The sequence below is a fragment of the Calypte anna genome, chromosome Z (genome assembly GCF_003957555.1).
Source record: "Calypte anna isolate BGI_N300 chromosome Z, bCalAnn1_v1.p, whole genome shotgun sequence".
Lineage (NCBI taxonomy): Eukaryota > Metazoa > Chordata > Aves > Apodiformes > Trochilidae > Calypte > Calypte anna.
In genome coordinates, this window is record NC_044274.1 from 11,953,110 (window position 1) to 11,978,036 (window position 24,927).

The following is a 24,927-nucleotide window of genomic DNA, read 5'->3' on the forward strand; positions in this document are numbered from 1 at the left end:
AACCATGCTGTTTATAGACAGGACACACTTTGCAAGCCAGGCAGACAAGTCAAAGGCTGAAAAAGCTTCAAAGCAGAACAGCTCACATTTTCCCAAACTGATCCTCAAAAGTGAACACTGAGGGAAAAGTTCTTGCTGTGTATGTAGATGTCTCTTTATGTGTAGGATGTATATGGCATCACTACATGACACTATGGTCTCTGGGATTGTGACTTAACACACTGCATTGCTGAATAAAAAAAGGCAAGTACTACTTATCAGTAAAGTGCCAGAATTATCAGAACACAGGATATTAATCATAAATTGATTACTTGGTCTTGTGTTTGTCTTCCTGAGTGCACAGTGTAACATTTAAAAGTTGGCTTTGTACTTTTTTTAAAACCTTGTTTTTCCATTTCTCTTAGATTAACAGGAGCCAGGAGTTACCTAATGTAGCCCTTCAAAATGGGAAGGAAAACCAGAAACAAACTGCAGATTCACTCTTCACCACACAGCACAAAAATCATGGTCACAGCTTCATATTTAATGTGGAATTACTTTATGTATACAAGATTTTAAAAGATCCAGAAAGCAGTCAAAAATTAAAAGCCCGTAGAACAAAAATACAGGAAATCCAAAACACATCTTTGACCTTTTTAATCTAAAATTTTAGGGTCACATGCCTGATTAGACAAGTTTGCTTTATGAGGAATAAAACTTTGGTATGGAGTTGAACTAGCCACATGAATAGCACCTGTAGCTTTCAAAATAAATAGTAATGGCTAACTAGACACTGTGTCAGCAAGATACTGTCTTAAAAAAAGACTAAGAACAAGCATATGCTTGGAGCTATGCATCAAGGCTGGACAAGAGAAACTAATGTAACCTCTTTTAAAAGTAATTTTAAAGCATTTCTGCTTCTTATATTTCTGATGGTGTCCTTAGTAAGAAATCTTTCTTACAAGAAAACTTTGTTTTAGCTAACCACTAATAATCCCTTCAAAAACTGTACTCTGATGCTTGAAGAACACTGCATTTAATTGTTTTCTACAAGTCTTTAGACTTCCCCTATTTTTTAAAATATTGTATTTTTATTCTATAGGCCTACGCTGTTAGCAGCAGGTGTTGCAAACAGAAATATCCCCCTACTCCAAGAGTTAACTTATTAAAAAGGTCAAAGATAAATTTGACCTCAAAATTGAAAAGAAAAAACAATTAATAGATGGTACCAGAAGTTAATAAATGATCTTTTTAATGTGTGATATTCTCCTACAGCCATTGATAGTTACTGGAATGTTAGTCTACATTAATCTGTGTTTTATGGATTTGCAACAAAGCAATACACATTTAAGAAAATTAAACTTTAATTTCCAGTGTATAATGAATTTTAGTAATGTAATAAATTTTAGTTTTTGTGTATTCCACTGTAGTGCTGTGACAACAAATCACACCTGTGTACCAGAGCATACATTAACAGTATGATGTAACTTTACTTACACCACTGCTATATTTAGCTTTTTGAAAAAGACATAAGCATACACTATGGCCACATGAAATAATTTTCTGGGTTTTTTTCTTTTATAACCTTCACTTTTTCAGTAATACTTGACTTTTAAAATCTGAATTATTGAAAAACTCACAGAAAGTTTATACAGGAATAGCTATAAGGAATAACCTCACAGGCACTGATATGACCAACATTTAATTTAAGGGCTGATAGGCATTAATATCATATTGACAAAGTTGACTGAAAAGAATTACTAACTTTGTTTAAATGGGAAATGCCTGCTTTTGCTTGTATGCTGAGAAATGAAATTCAGAAAGTTATTTTTGGCCTTGCTATGTCACAAAGTCAATCGTACAAAGACCTACGCATTTAAACTAAAATGATAAATTTCAAAAGCCCTTCTATTAAAAAAAAAAACCCATCATGCAAAACTTTGATCAATTATGCAGCTGCTTTAAACTGTTGCAAGACCATACTGTATATATTAGCTTTTATACTGCTAATGCACAACTAACAGCAAACTTGATTAGATTAACACAAATTTGTCTTAATTACACTGTTATATCACACTAAGGAGACAAATGCCACAATACTGGCAAAAACATTTAATTCTGAGCACTCAAATGGCAGGATAATTATGTGTTGTATCCCCTTCCCATTTAGAAAAAAAGACATCATCCTGCAGTGTCACTTTACAAAAAAAAAAAAAAAAAGAAAAAAAAAAAACAAAACAGAAAAAAAAAACCTTGTAAAATATTAATTGGGAGGGTACAGTTTATACTACCTAACACAAAGTAACTCATACAACTAGTGTCAAAGGCAAACAGAGAAACCTCTAAATAAAAAGTAAAAATACACATAGCAACAGAAGCACAAATGCTGCATCAAAAACAGTCAAGATAAGAAGACAATGCACTCGTTAATAAAAGACAAAAAAAGAGAAAAGTTACTAAAGTTAGCAACCTATTTAAAGAAAATACAATGAGGGAAAACTACTTCTTTATGATAACAGAGTTTCCATTTGCAGTCTTTCCATCCATAATTTGTCTGGTACAGTACATCCATTAAAATATTCAGAATCTCCCAGAAGAGCAAAGTTGTTCTCTTCCAAATCTAATTTCCAGGTTGGGTTTGGATGTTTTAAACAGACATTATTATGAATGAAGTAAAAGCAAGGCAACAAATGGACTTTTTATCACCTTTGATCTTAGCACTGAGGACAAACATTTTTAAAAGTTATCGTAGTCTTTTTTGTCTTTTTTTCCTTCTGCTTCAAATCCATCAACCCCATCACTGTCCCTTCTCCTTTTACGATTATTATGGATGTTGAAGCGTTGATTCATCTGTGGTAATGGATCCATTCCTAAAACTTTGTGAATCTGACGGAATGCAAGGAGTCTCAGTGCAAACTAAAAAAGAGTAGAAAGATGATATTTCTGTTAGAAACAAATACCAATTTTGAATACTTTGTCAAACAATTAATGATGGACATTAGCAGTGTATAATAGTATCCACAGCTCTCATTTCCCCTCTTTCTTCCTCAAAGTCAACAATATAAATTGTGTATATCACGTTTGCTGCTTCTGCACAAAGTGCATCATCTTAGTGTAAAAATAATGTACATGTGCTTTAGCTGATGGACTTGCACTGAGGAAGTCAAGGCCTGTCACAAATTCCATTTCATGTCAGTAATCTTTAGTAAAATAATCCTATGGACAGGTAGGGACAGAAACCTCTTAGGCATGAATGCTCAATACACTAAGTGGTTACAATAAATACTAGAAGTTAAACTTAGAGTGACTTTTTAATAAAATATTAGATGCCAATGTAATTTTAAATTTAGTAACATGCTGCTGTAAAGTGAGCATCTCTACAGATATATATAGATGGGAGTACTTCAGACTTTTCAGGAAAATATATTAATTTCAGTGCAAAAACGAACATCCTCTATTGTGATGTTTTTATTTTCTAGCCTCAGAATGATCATCTGAAAGGTTGAACTGTATTCTGAGAAAGGAAAATTCATGTTTACCGTTACTGCTCCATTAAAAAACCCCAAACAACCAGACCCCAAACTAAGCAACCCCCAAAAAAACCCAGCATGAGCACGCATACGTTTCATTACCTGTGCACTTGAAGTAATATCCTCTCGTTGCTGATCTGTCATTACAGCAAGTGTATCAAAAGGATCTTTTTCACAGGGGTCCAGAAGGCCAGGACCACCTACAATGGTTAGGCTAATTAGTAGCACGTCTTTACCTCAATTCAGCCAAGAGTACAGATTTTACAGCAGTTCAGGATACAGACACAGATCAAATGGAACTTGCCTTTAAGGATGATTCCAGATGATATACACTCGAAAACTCTCCTCAGTGCATCCCCAGGACTCTGTGGCCCAGTAGCACTGCTGATTGCTTTTTCCACAAGCAGCTCCATAGCCTAGACCCACAGTTAAAAATCCAGTCAATTTCAAAGATTTATTAAAAAGAAAAAAGGTGTTGCTGTTCAATACAGAACTTTTGAATCTGGAATCTTCAAGATCACAATAGGGCACTTTCGGTTAAAATGAAAGAAAAAAAAAAATCAGGTATTATATAGAGATGAATAAAAAGAAAGCTGGTGGAAGATCTGAGTACTGATACTGATACGATTCTGCACATGACAAGTTGTTCAAAAGTTTTGTAGAAATTACACAGTAATTGCCTACACAGATTCAGGTAGACTTCTTGCCCAGCCATTTTTTGAGACAGCATGAAACTTGTCGGGTCACCTGAATCAGTCAGAGAAGCACACAGTGCGTGTGTTAACTTCTACTGGAAGTTAACAGGATGCTTATGAAAAATAATTTTTTTTACAAGAGTATGGAAACCTGAATCAAAATTCAATAATTTAAAGATTTAATGACTAAAAATTTGAAGATCTTTTAATGCTTAAGTGGTTACTAATTCTTGAATTTAGTGAAACTGAAGTTCACAGCATATTTTCTCCTGGATGTAGGCTAAAACTACCTCAGATGTTAAGCTAAACAAAAATCTTGATAATACGAAGATTTTTCTGGAGTTTAAGTGTTATTTGGTACTAGTTAAAATCATTTAAATGATTAGCTGTACCTTATATATTGTTTTCTGTGAATATTTCCTTTGCCTACCTTATTATAAGTTTTTTCAAGAAAAACCTATTAAAATATCTGTAAAAGTACGGAATTGCTTTCCTTTATTTTTTCAGCAACAAAATGATGTTTCAATACTATCTCTTTCACAAGTTTTATTCTCAGATGTGTGTCTTGGTTTTTGGTAGTGGCTTTTTAAAGTTTATTTTTTGGTTCTTCCCCTTCCCACCAAATTTACAGCTGTTCAAGCGCTGCCTTTTATTTTTACTTGCCAGGAGTTAATGCCTTTTTGGATGTGTGCACATAACTACAGGCATTTCTGATTACAATCATCCATTAGGGATGCCCATTCTCTTCTACTGTAGCTCCATTAAAGAGACAGATTTCAATTTTTGAGCATGGTATTTCTATACTCCCACTGTATCACTCATGATTTAGCAACAGTAACGTAATTGTTTTGAAGTGTGACACAAAATACAACAGAAAACCCCCCTGAAACCAACAGATCATGGTTTTGCATTTGTTCAAGTCTAGGTCATTTGTATCCTCATGCAATACAACGAAGTCTACAACTTATTTCTAGGAAAATGTTAGTTATGAGGCTCTGCCATGTCAGTGCACAAAAAGCTTGACTTCCAATTTTTAAAAAATTAACCTTTAATAATAATTTGTTCAAACTTTTAGGGATTTGGCAGAATTATTCTATTTTAGCTTTTATTTTTAAGGTACATAATAAGGGTGGCCACTAATACTGGTATTTGGACTTCCTGACCTATTTTCACAACTACTTAGATTCTTCTTGAAAAGCTCTGGCATCTGTTTAGTTTGTTACACGCTTGTAGCACACCACTTAGAAGAAGCTCTCTATGCAGAAAAATGTATTACTTCAGTCTATGAAATTCCACCAGTGACTGGCAGAAACTATATTTTTAAAACCATCGTTTTCATTCTGTCATTTTTTTTTATCAGTAAGACTTTGCCAGGGGGACAGAACAGCTGACATCACAGACTTCCATGTTGATCCCTGTCACTGACAATGCTGTGAAGTACCAGGAGCAAACCAGGAATCCCTTTTGGAGAGAACTGAGACACAGCCAGGCTTGACACACTGCCTCCATTCCTCTTTCTGGATGGGTCTCAGAACAAGTAATGGGAGAAATAAGAAACAATATGACTTGTTCTTCATCTGTGTGCCTGCTTTGTGTTGCAACAGTTCTAAGGATGCATTCCTAAAAGTATGCCAGGGCTTATTCTTTGGCAGCCCAGCATCATATTGATATTGAGGGTAGTTAATGTACTTTTTAGCTTCTTTTAAGCTGCATTTGTCCAGTGGAGGTTTCAAGAAATGTAGCACAGAAACGGGCATTAATTTTTTAACTTTAAATACTTAAAGCCAAGAAATAACTGTTGCACATTTTTTCCAGAAGCAATAAAAAATATTAGAAGTAACTTATTAAAATTGCCCGCAAGCTTAATACAGTTGTATCTATTTCTCACTGAAATAATACCATCTGCTCAAACTGTCCTGACAATATTGCAGCTTTTCCTGCCAAAACTGAAAAGGAAGCAGCACAGTGCAACAGGATTTGGTCTGTGAAACAAAACAGCCGGAGCTAATTTTGCTTCCATGTGATACACATTTCAGAGATTCTGTTTCAGACTACCTTTATCCAGTCCACTGCCTGAACATCTGTTAATACTTGGAGCAAGAACTGCACTCCTGCAGAACATCATTCAAGACAGTCAGCGCAACAGGAATGCTTCAAGAACACTCAGCAGCAAGAATTAAGAGAGGTAACCCAACACAAGCTAGAGATTTAAGGTATACCGATTAAAATGCTAATACTGACACACCCACAGGCCAAAGTCTTGAAGTACTGGGGGATGTGTCTTGTGGAAGGGACATATTAATGATCACTGGAATTACTGTGATTTTTTTTTTCTTTCAGGTAGCCTTCCTGTTATCACTGGGCACAACTGACATTACTTTACATTAGCTTCACTTAACTCCGAGGAATTCAGAGTAGGTGGTTAGAAAAAATCAGACTCCTTCATATAAAGTAAAGGAAGAACTGCTAAAATCTAGAATAAGAATTCTACCTACAAAGAATACCAAAGAACAATAAAATTACTTTTTGGGGAAAAAATTCCACCTCCAAATGACAAAAAAATTCAGAAAATCAATTTTTAGAATCTGGACTTTTTGTTGGGAGAAAACCCTAAAAACCCAAACAACACCCCACTTTACTTCGTTAAAAGCTCTACATTTAAAAATATGGAGTAACACCACCCTTTTCTTTACTTGCATGTAAAAAGTCCATTAAAGAGACTCATTCCAAAGAACATTACTCACCCAGCTTGGAAAATCAGACCAAGTTGGAACTCGCTGACAGAGGTCACGAAGAATACGTATGATAATCACACAGGATTGCAGACCATTAGCTCTAGCCTTGAGAGCAATACAAAATCAAATTAATTAATCCCAGCACCTCCAGCAAATAGGACTTGTTGAAAGACTAAAACACCACTGTTCAATGGAAGCTCAGATACAAGATCGAAGCAAATAATTCTACAACTTTATTCCATGAGCTGCCATTTACAGCAGTATTTTATACAGGGTTAGTAATTTCAGGTGGCAGAAGTCAAAGTGCACAGGTTATGCAAGAATAACATTTCTTGATCCCCTGTACACTTTGACCTATATTTGCTTGTAACAATAAATACAGTACCTTTCTATATTAGAAATAAAAAGGGTAAAGTAAAGATCTAAGAAATAGGTATAGAGACTGAAAGGTCAAGGAAATCTGTTTGGTTTCTTTCTTGTGCCTTTGCCAGAATGCAAAGTCACTAAACCAAACAGTTGCTTCTCACCTTTCATTCCCTACACTTAATACACTTATAGAAATAGGAAAAAAAGTCTTAAATTTAAACACAAAGCTTTAAACACATTTTCCATTATTTAAAGCAAAGTTACTCTGCAGCCTTATGGAATATATAACAAATACACAACATATGATCACCCCAAGCGAGTCAAGCTTTCAACATCGCCTTCTCAATGACCAGAAAAAAACCATCATGTCAGATGAGCCACGACTGCATAAAGCAGCTCCTCCATACTCAACCATCTACATTTAAATTTAGGGACCAGAAATATATTAAGTATTATTAGCATGAACAACGTTGAGTGTTTTCACACAATTAAAACATTTATATTGCAACTGAACTAATCTCTCATAAGGCTACAAGAAGAAAGTAAAATGATGTTCCGAACCTGGAACCACTTAGCGTGGCGTAGAGCAGCCAGAGCGTCAAGGCATTTTTGCCTGTCCAAGACGTCCGGTGGGTCTTTCACCATACCCGAGGTTACATCTAAAATGGATTGAATTGGCAAAATGCAGTGAGGAATGGGTGTTTGACCAGGTGAGCAAGACACTTCCTTAAAGTAGCTTCAATGTCACACATGCCATTTGAAGTTTAACCCCTTGAATAACAAATGTTCGACGAAAGCCACTCAATTAGGATTAGGGCATCAATCCAGTGTAAAGACCAAGAGCATATAATACTTAGCTCTGAGGTTATTTTCAAATGCATTGCAGATTATACAATGCATAGTACTTCTTTATTTACACTAACTGGAAAAACACAACCCCTAAAATTAAATACTGAAGGAAGGATGGTTGGACACAGTGCACCAGCACAGAGAACACAAGACAGAAGAAACACAAAAATCCACTTTAACCAAGTAGAAACATTCAAACTTAGTGTCTTGTAAATTTTAATGGTCACATGTTATTTGGGACCTATTCTTAGGAGAAAACCTAAGTACAGCAGATCTTAAAAGCACTAGATGCTTAGTAATTATCTTAATCGTATCTTAAACTTGAAATAATTTTGCTTTAAAAACCTGACTAAAGGTTCTTCAATATTACAGAGTCCCATTACTTTCTAGTACTCTCTTTTACTCATATGAACAAAATTCCTAAGCCCATAATATATGTGCTCCAATATAGTTTTCAATGCAAGGATCTCAATAGGGACTGCTTTACTCAAGATTCAGAAGGGAAAAGAAAAGCAAGGGATAATCTAGCTACCAACGCAGAATGTCTGAAAGTTAAAGAAAATATAGCAGAACTTGTATTTTTAAATGTTCAGAAAAGTATTTATTACAAAGCTGATTGCTGTGTTACCAAAAATAAAGAGACTGCCGGGAGTGGTTTAATCAGTAATACTGGAACCACTGACCAATATGAAACAGTATTCTTGCATTACTTAAAAATGGTACAGATATAATATAATGACCAGCTTTAAAAACTCTTTAATTATTATGGAAAAGGTTCCTGTGACTAGTAACAAAGTATATTGATAGGACAACAGGTGATTCACCAGCTAAGATTAAACAAAAAGCCCTCACTCAATGGCACTCATTTCAAAGAAGCTTGCTGTATGGAACAATTCATTTTACTCCAGCAAGATATAAATTTAGATGAGTCATAGAACAAAATGAAAAAATAAAAACTGTAGTAAGACTCATGAAACATGACTGCAAGAAGCTTTTAGGGATGCTGCAGAAAGACAGCTCTGAAACCCACTACTTTACATAGTTGTAAAATAAATAGTAGGCAACTTCACGATACAGAAAGCTAAAAAAACATTAATTAACACGATGGTACAACTTTGAAAAATAACAGTGAAATTTACTCTGAAATATTACACTCAGATTTAAATATTTCTTATGGAGTAGTCCCATTGCTCTGCACAGGCCTAAAAGAGATCTCAAAATGAGAATCTGAGAAGAACAGAGGTACCTTCTCACACAGATATTCAAACTTATGAACTATGCATTGCAGTGGAAAGATGAAAAACTGCATTAAAAAGGCGTGTAGAGAGCAAATGAACATATGTAAAGCAGTATTTTCATTTAAAACAAAGCAAAGCACAAAAAAACCCCTACACCTATATAAGATGTGCCAAGTAAAGTAACTGATGAAAGGAGTGCAATCTGAATAGAAGAGACAAGGAATATATTTAAAGAAAACCCACAGCAGAAAAAAAGGTTGAGAAATAAAAAACAAAAATAGGGGTTGCTTGGCCTAGTCAGTCAATTATTTTCATTCTTTAAAAGCTAATATGCAAATAGCTGACACTGTGCAAACTTTTAGCACAGTTATTAATTACATAATATGAGACTCCAATTACTTTGAGCTCTGAAAAATTTAACTTTGGAAAATAATTTTGCTACAAAAGAACTACAGCTTAAGTGCACAGAAGAGAATCTTACTCGGTGCTGGAAATGTTCATCTTTGTGCTACTAATGGTGTCATCTGAATACCCCTTAAACTTAAAAGGACTCTGATAGTCTGAGGCTGTAAAGGTACCTACTGTAGAGAGTACATTAACTAGAAGATCGTATGAAGAGAACTCCTGTAATATTTTATCTGTGGATTTTTGCATATGTTTCACAATTCAGGATTAACCCCTTAAAGACTATTTAGCTAAATTCAGATGCCTAACCTACCGCCCTGTTAAGGTAAGACAGGAAACTAATTTAATTTACAAAACACAAGTACAAATTCTTACCCTATGTAAACTTAATTTATGACTAGCCTAAATATAAGGGGTTAATCTTATTCAGTTAGACATGCTGTGTCCACACTACCTCTTCATTGAAAGTTAACAGGTACATAAATTTTGTTAAGTTTTATTATGTGAATTACATTTTACCCAGTCAACTATTTCAAGACTAGTGTGAACACTGCTTAATTCTAGGAGAGAGACAAAGACGAAAAGAAAAAAAAACAAACAAAAAAACAAACCAAGCCAAAACCAAAACCAGAACGAAAAACCACAAAGTAACAGTAGATGCTAGGACTATGCATCCAAACCCCCTCCTTTGTAAAGCATGGCAGGTGTGACACTGAGCTTTAGAAAACCTTGGTCAAAAATCCTTCCGATGTCTTGGCAGCAACCCCTGACAGGAATCAAGTCTCTGTGCTAGAAGGCTTTGGACCGGGGCTGTTAGCTAAGGATAAAAAAGACACACGCGCACACATCTATGCGTTTATAAGTATGGACACTTCGTTTGCTGAAGGAAAGGATCCACAGCGGGGGTTAGAACACTTTGAACACGTCAGATTCAGTAAACTGTCAAACGCACAATACTGCAAAAAACAGTAGCTATGCGGTTAACAATTTTATTTCACATATTCTTTTTTTAGCCTTTTACCATATAATGGGATTATTACACATCAAACGTGATTCTACTCCATGTGCAAGTCTCAATCTCATCTTTACTCAAACTGCTTCTTCCGGTAAAGCCTTCCTTATCACCTGAACTAGCTCCCCAAGCGGGCTAAAAAAAAAAAAAAAATCTTTAAACCATTGTAAGACACAGAGCATGAGGAGCTGCAGTAAGAAAAAACACAAACACGTACTGTTACTCTGCAGCAAATAAGCCGCAGTCTTCATAATAAGGCCTTCTTTGTTGCAACAATTTGCAATTCAGTCTTCTATTTGCTCTAGTTTCAAAAGTGAGCTTTCTGCACGTCCATTTTATACTGCTCAGTGTCTTGAAGAGAAATCTAACTTGATTTTGCTTGCCCAGAGGCAGTACTGCATTCAGCAGTGAATAAACTCACAATGATAATTTTAATTCAAGTGTGGGTCAGACAAAAATACTGATTTGTTTCCTTTAGGTGCAATAAATTAAGGGATTGATGGCAGTAATTTGAAAATAATTTTATTTTTAGTCCACATCATAGAATTTTAGGCTTAACTGAAATTAAGTATTGTGGCAGGAATCAATATTATGCTGTTGTACTGCACATTAAGAAATAAGCATGGTGTTTAAGGTTAACTTCATTTAATAGTTAATATAATTTAATAATAAAATCTTTTAAGGTAAAGTATTCTTTATAAACTTAATATGCCATGTCTGATTTGGCACAGACAAACCAGAAGCTGTTACACTTAGACTGTCTAAAACGACTAAAATTGGTTGAGTGTGACAGTACATGTACAAAGCCTTTATAGCTAGGAATAATATGCATAGCTTAAAAATCATGTACAATGACTCTTCACAAGTCCTCCAAACCAGTGAATGAATCTTGAGATTTTCTTTCTGACTACAGAGGACGACTTTAACACAGCTTGCTCATAATGCACTAGTCACAGCTATAGCACATTTACTAATGTAATATAAAAGCCTGAAGTATTTTAGAGGACACGTAATGATGACATGAAATAAATAAACCTCAGTGGCTCATATCAATACGTATACACACAAGCACATGTATACATACACACATACAATTTTTTTCAAACTGCATATCAGAAGTGTTAAGATAGCCTCAGATCTCCTATTTGTAGTTTCGCTGTCAAACACTAGAACACTCTTTGCCATTTCTCTTTCAACTATGGAAATAGAGGATTAAAAGGAAACAAAAGTTAATTTTATCTGACCCGTAAACAAAAAGAACCAATGTACTGCAGACATTAATCATGCTTGTTGGCTTAAAAGCTTTTGGAGCTTTGAAAGTGTTACAGAACAGACCCTAAAGCAACACTGCTGGCACCAGAGGAACTGTGGACTTCAGATATGTAAATTGATTTACAAGCTCCACCTTCTACTTCAAGTCAACAAAAAGCTATTTCTCATTGTACTAGTCTGGGTTTGCCAGTTGGAGAGAAGACTGATTGTAATAATACCAGGAGCCTAAATACACTCAAGCACTCCAGACTAAAAAGCAACCTCAGAGAGCTGGAAAAAATCACAGTCTTTTAAAGTTAGAAGCACTGTTACCATACAAAGTATTATAAAAGTGCATCTTAAGTGGCACTATTTGGAATGTGTAAATGACAGTAATATGGATCTAGGTTAAAACCAAAAACCTGTGATCTGATTTTCTAAGCCATACAATGTTTCTGTTAGGGGAAGACTGTTCTAGCAAGCCAGTTTATAGTCACTTGCTATAAAATACATAGTCTTCAACATAATTTTAAGCGAGGAAAAAAATAGTCATGTTTGTACCTTTTCCAGAAAGCTGAGGTTGAGCATTAAGTTAGAAATTTTAAAAATTAAATAAACATTTATTTTAACCAACTGTTCTCTACCAAGACTGGCTATTGAAAAACAAGATTTTGATGAAATGCATGTGCCAGCATGTTGCCTTCCAGGACCTTAATGTCATCTTAAGCAGAATAGGAAAAACAAAAAAATGAGTGAGAAAGAAGTAACATCTTTAACAACTTCCCAACCTCCATCCCTCATGTTCTCCTCCCGAATGACTGGAGATGTCAGTGTGATAGTAACTTGCATTTTGGGTTCCACACATGAATTTAAAATTATTGCTGCTTCTGGGACTGCACACTTGATATCGTATTTCTCAGGACTTATTACCTAAATATTCAGAAACAGAAATTTCAATTAGCATGTGGCCAAGAAAAGTAAGGGAAAGAAAATGGATTTCAACACAGTCTTCTTAGCAGAAATACAGGAACACAACATAATTATATGAAGCAGATATCTCTATATTCAAAGAAACCATGGCCTACAGAGTTATATATGTTATACATACTGTTTCAAAATAATGAAAATACTCATCACCAACAATGTGAAAGAATAACAACTATCCATAAAGGGTATTCATATACAGTGAGTTACATAACAAGAACACTTGACAGTGCTTGAGATAAAGAAAAACATCAGTGCATTTTAAATGTCAGCTGAATGTTTCACACTGGAATGTAACCTTTAAAAAGCATGAAGCATGCAGTGGTCATTCTTCAGGCTCGCAGTTACACGATGGCTACTACTACACACACTCTGTACTTGGCAGTCACAACATTATAAGGACAAAGGGCAAGACAAAGAGCAGAGGAAAAACACAGGAGTTACTAACCAGCTGGTAATTCAAAACTGCTTCTTGCAACTATATTTAATAATTCTAAATATTCCCAAAAGAAAGCTATAGGCACCTCAGTGACCTGCTTCCACAAACAAGAAGGACAAGAGGCTTTTACACAGTTTGACCGAGATGAGCAGTTTTAAAATCTTTTTCTGTTCTGTTACTTCAAACAAGAACTAACTCAAGACTTTTTTCTAATTAATCTGATTCTGCTAAAGCTTCTACCATGCCACTGATTCTGCCAAGCATTTTACCAGACTGTACTGAAATGCTCTGACAAGCACTCTAATGATGGGTGAGGTTTGCTTTGTTCAGCAGAAAGCAAAGATCTTATTCTATACTTTGATTTCTTGTAGAAATACTGCAAATGGTTTATATGAATTCCACTGAATGGTCTAAGACGCCATGTACTTTTTTTTTTTTTAAAGGGGCAAATTAAAATAAACGAACCAACCTACAAGACCTGCTTTACTTGTGGAACTACACAACACTGAGACATTCAAATTGGAAACAAGATTTAAGTACAGACTGGCATTAATGGAGAATTTTGACCTTCAGGAAGCAAGTTTCCTGTTATCATTGTACAAATTTCCTCTATGGCTTCTGATAACTGGGTAACGGGCTATCTTCTGCTCATTTCTACTTCCCAGTAAAATTAAATCTAAATAATGATTTTTACTACACCACCAGCATAAACACCTAGACACTTGTATAGGCACAATATATAGAAACCAAACCACACAGCATAGTCCCTGAATTCAGATGTAAAAACTCAGAAAATAGTGATAAACTGAACCTGAGCTACAAAATGAAGGACAGTAAGCCCTGCAGACATTTAACTTGAGGATAGATTCTTGTATTATCTTTACAAAAATCGAGATCTAAAAACCAGAACACTACTTACTGCAAGTTGTTTGGGAAGACTTTCAGCAATACGACTGAGTAAGGTCTTCGAAGGTTTCTCAGCACATAACAAAACAAGATTGACATTTCGGTCTCCACGGAGTAACAAACCTTTAGCCAAAACGCCTACTCGTAAAACTCCTTTCAAAGCTCTGTGAATTATAGTTAGAAGTTGCACTTAAAATAATATTTAAACCTCAAAAGTAAACCTAAAGATAGAAAAGGGAAGTATTCCACATACTCAAGACCATAGTGACTTCAACCATATCAAAACCCAAAGAGAAGAGAATCCCTAGAAGACTCACTGATAACAGCCTAAGGAAAAACTTCAGATAACATTCTTAAAAAGTAGTTAAAAAAACACAGAATAATAGAATCATAGAATGAGTAGGGCTGGAAGGGACCTGAAAGACTATCTAGGTCCAACCCCCCTGCATGGGTAGAGACACCTTCCACTAGACCAGGTTGCCCAAGGCCTCATCCAACCTGGCCTTGAACACTTCCAGGGAATGGGCAGCCACAATTTCCTTGGGCAACCTGTGCCAGCGTCTCACCACCCTCACAGGAAATAATTTCTTCCTGATGTCTAAACTAAATCTCCCATCTTTACATACCTGTCTTTACTGCCATCTTTTTTGTCATCTCCCTCTTTGTTTTTGCTTTTTTCATGATCAGTCATGTTGTCAGAAACAAGTTTCAATGCACGCTCAGTAATAGAAACGATTTTTTGGACTGCTTGAAGCTCCTCCTCTGTTGGGTATATAGCTGCGTGTTTGGTCATCACATAGCGGTCATCAGAGGAGTCAGGGCGACGCAGAGGCTGAATAGACAAAAAAGCAGATTTCTGAAAACTGGGTGCACTTCCAGGTTCACAAACTGCAAGTGATGAAAAAGAAATACACGGCTAAACGACAGAATATTCAAACCTTAAAACTGCTGAAATATAACAAAACAGGAACTGATGCATACTTACCAAGTTACACTAGTCACAAACAATCATGTCTGAAAAAAAGGTGAAATGTATCAAAATAAAACAATTACGGAACTGTGGAATCCAAGGACCAAAAGCATCTCCCCAGCATAAGTATCTAGTGTCATTCTGTCAACTGGGATATACAGCATACTGCTGCAAAATAAACTGACCACAATGTTTTCATAGAATGACAGAATGTAAACAGAAACACACTTCAGGCCCTCTAGATCAGCCTCCTGTGCATGGCCTGATAAAAGATTGCATCACACTGCTCAGGGCTTTATCCACTTAGTGGATGAAGTGGCAGTTTGAAAACTGCCAAAAATGGAGGCTACACAATATATGTGCAAAAAAAAAAAAAAAAAAAAAAAAAATCCAATAAAAAACCCCCCCAACGATTTCCTGTATTCAATTTGAGCTTCTTTTGTCTCAGTTTATGCTGGTTGGATCTCACTCCCCTCATGACTGTAGAAAGCCTGCCTGCACTGCCTTTGTAACACACAGGTATCAGTTTGTTATGTCAACCAAAAGGACCTATCTGTCTCTACTTCTGGCTGGACAAGCCCAGGTGCCTCAGTGTCTCCTCATAGGCCTGTGTTCCAGACCCTTGACCATCCTGGTAGCCCCATACTGAACCTGCTACAGTTCACAGTATTTCTCTTGTACTGGAAAACCCAAAACTGAATGCAGTTTTGTAGTTTGGTCTAATAAAAGCTGACCACTTTCCTTCATCTACTGACTATCCTCCTGTTAATATAACCCAGGATGCTGTCAGCCTTCATTTCTGTGAGGGCAGAGACTCATGTTCAGCTTGCTCTCTGCCACAATCAGAGAGCCTGTCTTTCACACTCTCTGCCTGTCTTTCAACAGGGCTGCTACCCAGCCAGTCCCTCCCCAGCCCGTTTCAGTGCAAGGGGCTATTCCTTCTCATCAGCAGCACTAGGCATTTGTCCTTGAAAAATTGTTGGTTTATTCCTAGTCTGCCCAGGTCGTTCTGGGTGGCAGTCTTGCCCTTCAAGATATTAACTATTCTCTCTACCCTAACCTTACTCAGCTTCATGGCAGCTGCAAACATTACACATGTGGACTGACATTGTCACCTTTGAGATCCCTGACAAGATGCTAATGAGGCAAATCTCAGGATAAACCCATGTGGTACTGTACTTGCTACAGATGTCCAGGTAAAGCATGACTCAACACTAACCATTATCTTCTGAGATTGGTGATCCAACTGCTTTTTATCCATGTATTTGTCCACAATTAGATATATAACAATCTATAACTCAATTAAATAAAATAAAAAGTAGTGTAGAAACCTAGAGTGACTTGTATTTTAAAGTATATCTTTAGGGCATCCTTTTGTGATTTCAATTGACTTACTTTGGAAGACAGGTCTACCTACAGTTTTATTAGGACATAATTTCTTCTTTGCTTTTTAAAATCCTTATTAAGAAACACTGCAGATAATTGAAGTAACACTGAAGAATTTACACTTCTTAATTATGCCTCCTGGTCAGTATGATTTAATTTTTTTCTCAAGTTAAGAAACTCACAGCTGGTCCTTGGGGTTGAGGAGGCATTCCTGGTCTAACACCCAGCAGGCCCAGAGGTCCTGGAGGACCATGAGGATATCCTCCCTCTGGTATTCTACGACGGTCATCCCAGTGATGTTGCTCTTCCTCCATTCTCCTCCAATACATGTCCTCTTCATATCGCCTGAAGCACATCAATCAAAGTGTCCTCTTTATATAACAGTTAATACTTGCAACAGTTTTATATTAATTCTTGTATGTCCTCACTAACTCATTTTTAGTAATCATAAGCAATCACCAGTGAACTCCAGAGGGTAACTAAAATGAGTGGCTATTTTGAAAGAGAATCTGAATTTACAGCAAGATAATTCTAGTAAATCTGCATTCCTCAGAGAAACTGAACACTACCAAACAAAAATCCCAGAGGGATAATGACAACTTAATTCAAAACAAGACCCAAAACACATGTTCAAAATAAGAAACTACAGAAGCAGTAGATTTTATTGTTTCATTCACTGATAAAACAGAATGCATTACCTCATTTCCATCCTCCAGCGTTCTTCTTCTTCTCGTCTTCGCCAGTATTCTTCTTTCTGCATCTGCTTCCTCATCTTCTCTTCTTGAATTTTTCTTGCACGAATACTGGGCTTTACTTCTACTTGTAAGTCTGGGTTTACTTTTTTCTAGCTCAGAAAAATAATTAATGAAATGTTGGTTTTCCTTGTCATCTCAAGGTTACAGTCCTGACATATTTAATATACACTAGTGGAGTATGACGAAATCAAGGGGAATAAAATGCAGTTTTGGAACTGCACTGAGTGAGTAGTTGAAGAAAAATCTGTCTGGTATTTTCAAGGAAAGAAACAGCAACATATTAGAGTTAGCATAAATTCCCTCTTTACTTACATGAGCACAAAGCAATTTAAGATTAAAATGATACATGGAATACCAAGCAATCTGCTTGGTATTAATTCAGTACTAATGATGTAAGTAATTAATCTGTAGAAGTATGACTACTGTATAGCCAGAAAAAAAACATTTCATCTTAATTAGAGTGTGCTTTCTGATTCTCTGCTCCTGAAGGGTCCCTCATACTGGACATAACCCTGAGTTACTGAATAAAATTTTCTGGTAATATTTGCTCCTCTTTTAACCCTTTAGTGATTATGTGGGTCCACTGTTAACTCCTATGACCACAGTAGATTTTCCCAATATAATCTTATAATACACAAAATCTGCACAATATATCAGTACAGGTGTCTCCATTCACGAGTGAAAAATCTGCAGCACTAGTTTCTCAAGTATCTCCACGAAAGCTTTACAAGGTTTGTCCTGTCAAAAACATTGACTACTACTATTTTACGCTATTCAAAATTCATTGTAAGCAAAAGAAAGAACCTGTTATTTGCACAGTTGTATCATACTTTACTGTTGAAAAGATAGCCTGAAAGCAGTGTTCAAAATGTTTTTAAAAACCCAAACAAAAATACAGTTTCACAGGCTGCATTACTTCTTTTAGCACCTGAGAAGTACATTTATCTACCTTTTTTTAAAAGCCTATTCTCCCAAGAGTACCTGCTCTTGCCTAGTCTTTAAATGTAAGAACTTGTCATCAGTAAATTGCCATCCAGTGGACATTCAACAGAAATATCAGCATTTCTACTAACCTTATACTGAAGTCTGTGCCGCCTCCCTTTTAAGTGCATCTCCTTGGCATTAGGATCATTAAAACTGCATTCACAAAGTTTACAGTGAAAGCGGATCACCTTTCCTTCATCATTTCTTACCTGGAAAATCAAGTGACAACGCATCGTCAAAAAAAACGTAAAGCAAAGCCAAAGCTGATGAAGAGATTTGTCTGATGCAGAGCCTGTCTGGAACCTCGAAACTAGCAGTGTATCAGAGGGGTTAAGACTGGGTCCAGTCCTGTTTTAACACCTTGATTAATAATCTGGGTGGTGAGGTGGAGCGTAGACTCCACAAGTACAGTCATGATGCAAAAACTGGAAGGAGTGACCAACACACCAGAGAAGAGAGATTGATGGACTGGAGAAATAAGCTGACAGGAACGTCATGAAGTTTGACAAGGGGAAGTGCGAAGTTCTGTAACCATGAAACCCTGCACCAATATATACTTGGGGCCACCCACCTGGAAAGCAGCTTGACAGAAAAGGACCTGGAATCCTGGTGGACACCAAGTTGAACCTGAGCCAGCAGTGTGCCCTTGCAGCAAAGAAGGCAAATGGCATCCTGGCTGCATTAGGCAAAGTATTGGCAGCAGGCCAAGGAAGCTGATCCTTCCTCTCTAACTCAGCACTGGTGAGGCCACATCTGGAGCCTGTGTCCAGTTCTGGGATTCCCAGTGCAAGGGGGAAGTACTGGAGAGAGTCCAGCAAAGGGCCACTAAGGTGGTTAAGGGACTGAAGCATCTCTCTTATGAGGAAAGGCTGAGAAAGTTGGGGCAGTCTAGCCTGGAGAAGAGAAGGTTGGGGTGCCATATTTTTCCTGAACAGAGATACCTGTAGGAACGAAGGAAGGGTGCAGAAAGGACAGAGCCAGGCTTTTTGCAGTGGTGCCCAGTGGCAGGGCCAGAAGCCAAGGGCACAAAATGATACACAGGAGGTTCCCTCTGAACATCAGGGAGTCCTTTTTCACTGTGAGGGTGACTGAGCCCTGGCACAGGTTGCCCAGGAAAGTTGTGGAGTCTCCATCCTTGGAGAAACTCAAACACTGTTTGGAGATACTGAGAAGCTATTTGGACATGGTCCTGGGTGCCTGGCTGTAGGCAGCTCTGCTTCAATGCAACTGGCCCTCCAAAGGTGCCTTCCAACTTTAACCTTTTTTATATTGTCTCATTTGAACAAATTTTCACAAAATATAGTGCACATTTTCACACTAATACCTCCTCCACATAGTCATGGCCCACTGGCTGGACATCACTTTGCAAGGCAGCGAGAGTTGTGGGAGTCACTGGTTCTGCTGCTGTGTCTGGTTTTACTTCCTGTGTTTGCACTGTAGCAGCAGGAGCTGCTTTGACACTTTCAGCTGGTTTCATTTCTTCCAGTTTACTTCCTGTTGTCTGAAGCTTATTACCACCTACAAATAAAAAAAGTTGTATCACTAACTTTCAGAAAATGAGAATGAGATCACACATGATGTGCAACCCGAAGACTTTATTTGCAAATAGCAATGTTCTGGCCACAGTATTGTTAGTTTTTAAGTTAGTTAAAGCTTAAACATGTTAAATAAACTTAATCTTTAAAATATGTAATTGCCAGAGCACTTAAGTTATTTAAATACTTAGCTGTTTTTTTCTTTGGAAGAAAAAAATTGCTTTATATAATTGCAATTTTCATGCTCTTAAGAGATAGGACTAAATGGGAACAACTCAGCAAATACATATTTATTATCTCCTTGTTTGGTCATCAGATTTTTTTTTAAATGGATGAGTAAAAGTGCTTCAAAGCCTTTTGTACTAACAAAGTAGTATATTCTCAGTGTAGCAACTGTGTATGTGTTTCCTTTTAAATGTCTGTCATGCTCATCTCAGTTTCCAGTGTTAAATTGCCACCATTAAGAGGCTGCTTCTACTACCAGTTATCCACTGCTAACCTATTGTAAGTTGTCTTAACAGCCCAGGGTGTAAACTGAAATTAGGATCAATTGTAAGATAAACTGCTATACTCCAGCAGCTACTACCTAAGAAACAAAAGGCAGGAAGCTTCTTATGAACACAGAAGCCTCCAAGACAGGGCAGGTGCATACAACTGGGCAGAAAACACCATGAATTTAGAAGCAAACCTCTATTATATATGATCTTGTTTTCACGTACCAGAAAATCTCTTGAACAAAACAGTTACTCATGCAAAATATAACCTAACATATTTGTATTTGCTGCTCTAATCCTAAAAAAAATTACAGAATAGGTTAGGTTTCAAAATAAAGACTGACTTCTGTACTTGCCAACAAAGTTTATTTTCGGTGTAGATATTTTCTTTACAGGTATATTAGCAGCAGTTGAAGATGTTTTGTTGTTGGATGCAGTGTTAAGAGTTGTGTTTGCCGTGGGAGTAAGAATTTTCACTGCAGAGGATGCAACAGAAGAATTCACTGTGCTGCTGCTAGTTGCTATATTTGGAGCAGAGGCAGTTGGCTTGGAAGCAGATGTGGATGATGAAGAAGTAGCTTGGGTCACCACATTTGGTTCAGTTGAAGGAATGGGTTTGCCAAGTTTTGTGTGCAACTTTACTACCTGTAAGAATAAAGAGAAATTCATAGTATGATCTCCTTGTAGTAACTATAAAAATTATGTAACACAATCATCAACTTAACTAAAAAAAAAAAAAAAGCAGAAGAGTTAGTTATTGCTTCTTTACAAAAAGTGATCTTAACAAAAAACCACAGAATCTGAACATGTAAAAGCTCTTGTCACCTGTAATGAGGTGACAACTGTAAAGTAGTTAATAGCTATTTCATGTTGCTTACTTCCAAAAGAAACTCAGACATTTAGGCCATTAACTGCATAGATGACGACAGAAAGCATTTTGCTCTAACTGCTTCAATACAACTGTTTTTTTGTCCAGTTGCTTTTTACTCTCCCTCCAGAAAGTTCAGCACATTTAACTATTTTGGTTCCAAGTACTATTTGTAGATCAGTTATTTAATTAAGATTGAACAACACAGTCTGTTTTGATCACTATTAGAGTACAACCGTGTCTGTTTTGATCACTGTAAGAGTACTCGTACTAAAAGAATTTCCAGATTACCTGCAAGAACTCAAGATTCCTTAGACAAGTCTTTTTTTCCTATCAGAAAACAAACCCAACCAAACATATCTACAGAGACAGTTAAGAAGGATGTGAGACATGTATTTCAAAACTCTTTACTATCTCAGAAAAGTAAAGAGGTACATGCTTATTCTTAAAAGCAACACGAAGAGGCCTTTTCACAATATGCTTGGGCTAATACTACTTTTTTGTGACAGATGATCATCACATGAAAAAGCAACGTCTGCAGTCTGTAAGAACAAGAAAAAACAAAACTGAAGACTGGGTTTAGAAAATGGCAGTAAAAAAAATCCAAATCTGAGATGTGCCTCTAGTTTATGTCTTTAATGAACTTCTTAGGTCTGGCTCTTATTTTTTAAAATGTTACCCACCCAAATACAGACATAGCAGTACCACACAACACTAGAAATTTCAGTCCAAGCAACTCTTCAAAATTACTTTTTTCCCAGTGGAATGTACAAGATTCTTCAGTCTGCCACAGAAATTGAGTTCTTTGAGATTTCATTTTTACACTGATCACATCCTGAATTAGCAGTTGCTAGCAACTATCCATGTAGAGGAGAAAGCTACAGCTAAATACATAAGGATAACAAACACTATACTCCATTCACCTATGGAGTATGATAAAACCCAAAAATGCAATGGCTCAACCTATAGCTGTAGAAAGAACACTAATAGATCTATCTGAATTACAATTTTTGTTCTTGTATTAACAAATTACTTATGAAAATATTTTAAATCTGCTATAAGTTTTAACTATTTTAATAGGAACGATACTACTGGTGCCCCTCTGTACATTGTTCTGAAGTGCAAAGAGCTACAAAATCAGAATATTATTACTGCATTTGTTAATTACATTAGTATTTCCAGAATTACAATGAAAATCTGTAATACTGTGCTGGGTTTGGCTGGGGTCGAGTAAATTTTCTTTATAGCAGTGAGTATGGGGCTATGTTTTGGATGTGCTTTGAAAAAAGCCTTGATTATGCAGAGATGTTTTTGTTATTACTGAGCAGCCCTTACAGAGTCAAAGCCTTTTCTGCTCCTCTAGCCATCCCACCAGCAAGCAGGCTGGAGGTGCACAGTAAGCTGGCAGAGCACACAGCCAGCACTGCTGACCTGAACTGGCCAAAGGGATATTCCACAGCACAGATATGACATCGTGCTCAGCACATAGAGCTGGAGGAAGGATAAGGAGAGGGCTGAAGGTTTGAGTGATGCTGTTGGTCTTTTAAGTAACTGTTACATGTGACAGAGACCCAAAAATCTGGAGATGGCTGAACACCTGCCTGCTGATGGGACATGGTGAATGAATTATTTTTTCTAGTTTGCTTGCATGTGTGGCTTTTGTTTTACCTGTTAAATTGTCTTGATATCAACCCATGAGTTTTCTCATTTTTACTCATCTAATTCTCTTCCTCATCCCAACTGAGTGGACTGAATGGCTCCATGGGGCTTGGTTGCCAGCTGGGGTTAAACCACAGCAGATATCTAAACAAACATTCTACACCACCATTGAATTTATTCTTGAATGGAAAAATTTAAAACACAGTTCACAGGGCGGTTACACAGCCTTCATTCCAGAGTGCTCATCTAACTGTATCCAAACAGTACAGAAAACTTGCTTACCAAAAGCCTTCCAAACACACTCATCAGTAAGTCTGCTACAGGACATTGTTCCTTGCTCCCATATACTAATTTTTTTTAAAGAAATACCAAGGAGTGATGCATAATAGTCCCGTCCTTTGCTCTGAACACAGCTTGCAGTATTTCAAAGATTCTCAGCACCAGAGAAGATGAACATCAAGGGAAGTGTTGAGAAGAGTCAGGGGGCACCAGTATGCTACCTCATGTTCTCATCAGCTCTCTCCCCCATCTTCATCTACATCTCCTTCCTATGATTTGTACACTTCCCCCATTACATCTCATTCTCATTGATGCCATGGCAATATTTTTCCTCCTGTATTCCAACAAAGCTCTTCTAATAGTGAGATTAAAGGTAAGTTTGAAATAAAAAGCAGAATTGAACATATTAAAACAAAAGCATACAATTATATTGTTACTTCATACTTTTGTCTAAAATGAGAAAAAATGTTGGAAAGAAATCTAAGACCAACTTGTGTGAGAACAACAGAAAACTTACTTTCTGATGCTTAGCTCCACGGATATGAGCAGCATAAGCATCTGCTCCTGTACAAGACACATCACAGAGCTCACAGCGCAGCTGATTCTGAGTTCCACGAGCAGAAGTGCTGCTGTTATTGGTGTTCTGGGAAGCTTTTAATGCTGCTTCTTTCTTCTTGTGTTTCTGTCCTTCTAAGTGTTCTTTGTAAGTCTGTTTAAATAAACAATACACATAAATAATAAACTTTGTACTCCTCAGTTGTCATTAATGTGAATACATCTAGCACAGAACACAGCATAAAACACCTAAGTGTTCTTGTAGAAGAACTATGTCCTAAGCTGAGTATTTCTTCTGTATGACACACTCTAAGGTAGGCCACTTCTCAGACCAAGAAATATTTTTCTACTCCACCAAGATTCCACATTAAGGTAATACAACATGGGCGTTTCTCCTCTAACTTCTCACTTCCTCAATCAGGTACTGGTCAACAGATATTACCATTGAAATCTTGGTATGATCAGAAATCTGCATGTCCATTGCAGTTTCCTGTTCTACACTGAATTATTCTTGATTATGAATTTTTCCCAAAGTACAAGACCACAGGGATCAAGTGCACCCAGGGTACCAAAAAAACCAAACAATCCAGTCCAAAATAAGGTAGCACATAAACTAAGCTGTACTGAAAATGAAATGCAGAGGTGGTATCTATTTTCATATCAGCATTAGCAACCTAAAGAGCAGACAGGGTAGGGAATAATAAGTTTCCCTACCTGTAGAGTAACAACTTTTTAGTGAGACACACAAAAACTGTCCATGAATTGCTATTTATTTTCTATGCACTTGCACCCGCTCTGAAACTCAACTGAGACCTTGGAATACAGTGATGAATATTTTTTCAGACTTACTATTCACAAAATCTATAAATCTATGTAATTTCACAGTTTTGAGGAAAAAAACATTGTTTTCTAAGAAGTTTGCTATGTGAAAAAAGCAAACAAGAGTTAAGATTTAGAATATTTCCGAAGTCCAAAGCACAGATGAAGCGTCTCTGTATAAGCTCAGAGGATCCACCTTTTTGCTTATCAAAATTTTTTCTATAATAGCACACA

At 36.7% G+C, this 24,927-nt stretch overlaps 1 protein-coding gene across 2 annotated transcripts in view; it reads right to left on the reverse strand.

Moving 5' to 3' along the window:
- Positions 1–502: 502 nt before the first annotated feature.
- Positions 503–24,927, reverse strand: part of ZFR (zinc finger RNA binding protein) — a 44,270-nt gene continuing 19,845 nt past the window's right edge. The window contains exons 7-20 of one of the 2 annotated variants that reach the window (XM_030466971.1): positions 23,837–24,028; positions 20,870–21,158; positions 19,809–20,002; positions 18,574–18,693; positions 17,444–17,589; positions 16,928–17,090; positions 15,016–15,221; positions 14,403–14,553; positions 12,849–12,990; positions 7,867–7,964; positions 6,949–7,044; positions 3,814–3,925; positions 3,612–3,709; positions 503–2,895 (exon numbers count right to left, since the gene is read on the reverse strand). In XM_030466971.1, coding sequence (XP_030322831.1) covers positions 2,716–2,895; positions 3,612–3,709; positions 3,814–3,925; positions 6,949–7,044; positions 7,867–7,964; positions 12,849–12,990; positions 14,403–14,553; positions 15,016–15,221; positions 16,928–17,090; positions 17,444–17,589; positions 18,574–18,693; positions 19,809–20,002; positions 20,870–21,158; positions 23,837–24,028 — 2,187 coding nt within the window. In that variant the 3' untranslated portion in view covers positions 503–2,715. Of the gene's footprint in view, positions 2,896–3,611; positions 3,710–3,813; positions 3,926–6,948; positions 7,045–7,866; positions 7,965–12,848; positions 12,991–14,402; positions 14,554–15,015; positions 15,222–16,927; positions 17,091–17,443; positions 17,590–18,573; positions 18,694–19,808; positions 20,003–20,857; positions 21,159–23,836; positions 24,029–24,927 lie in introns of both variants that reach the window. The other variant, XM_030466970.1, reaches the window with a different exon arrangement.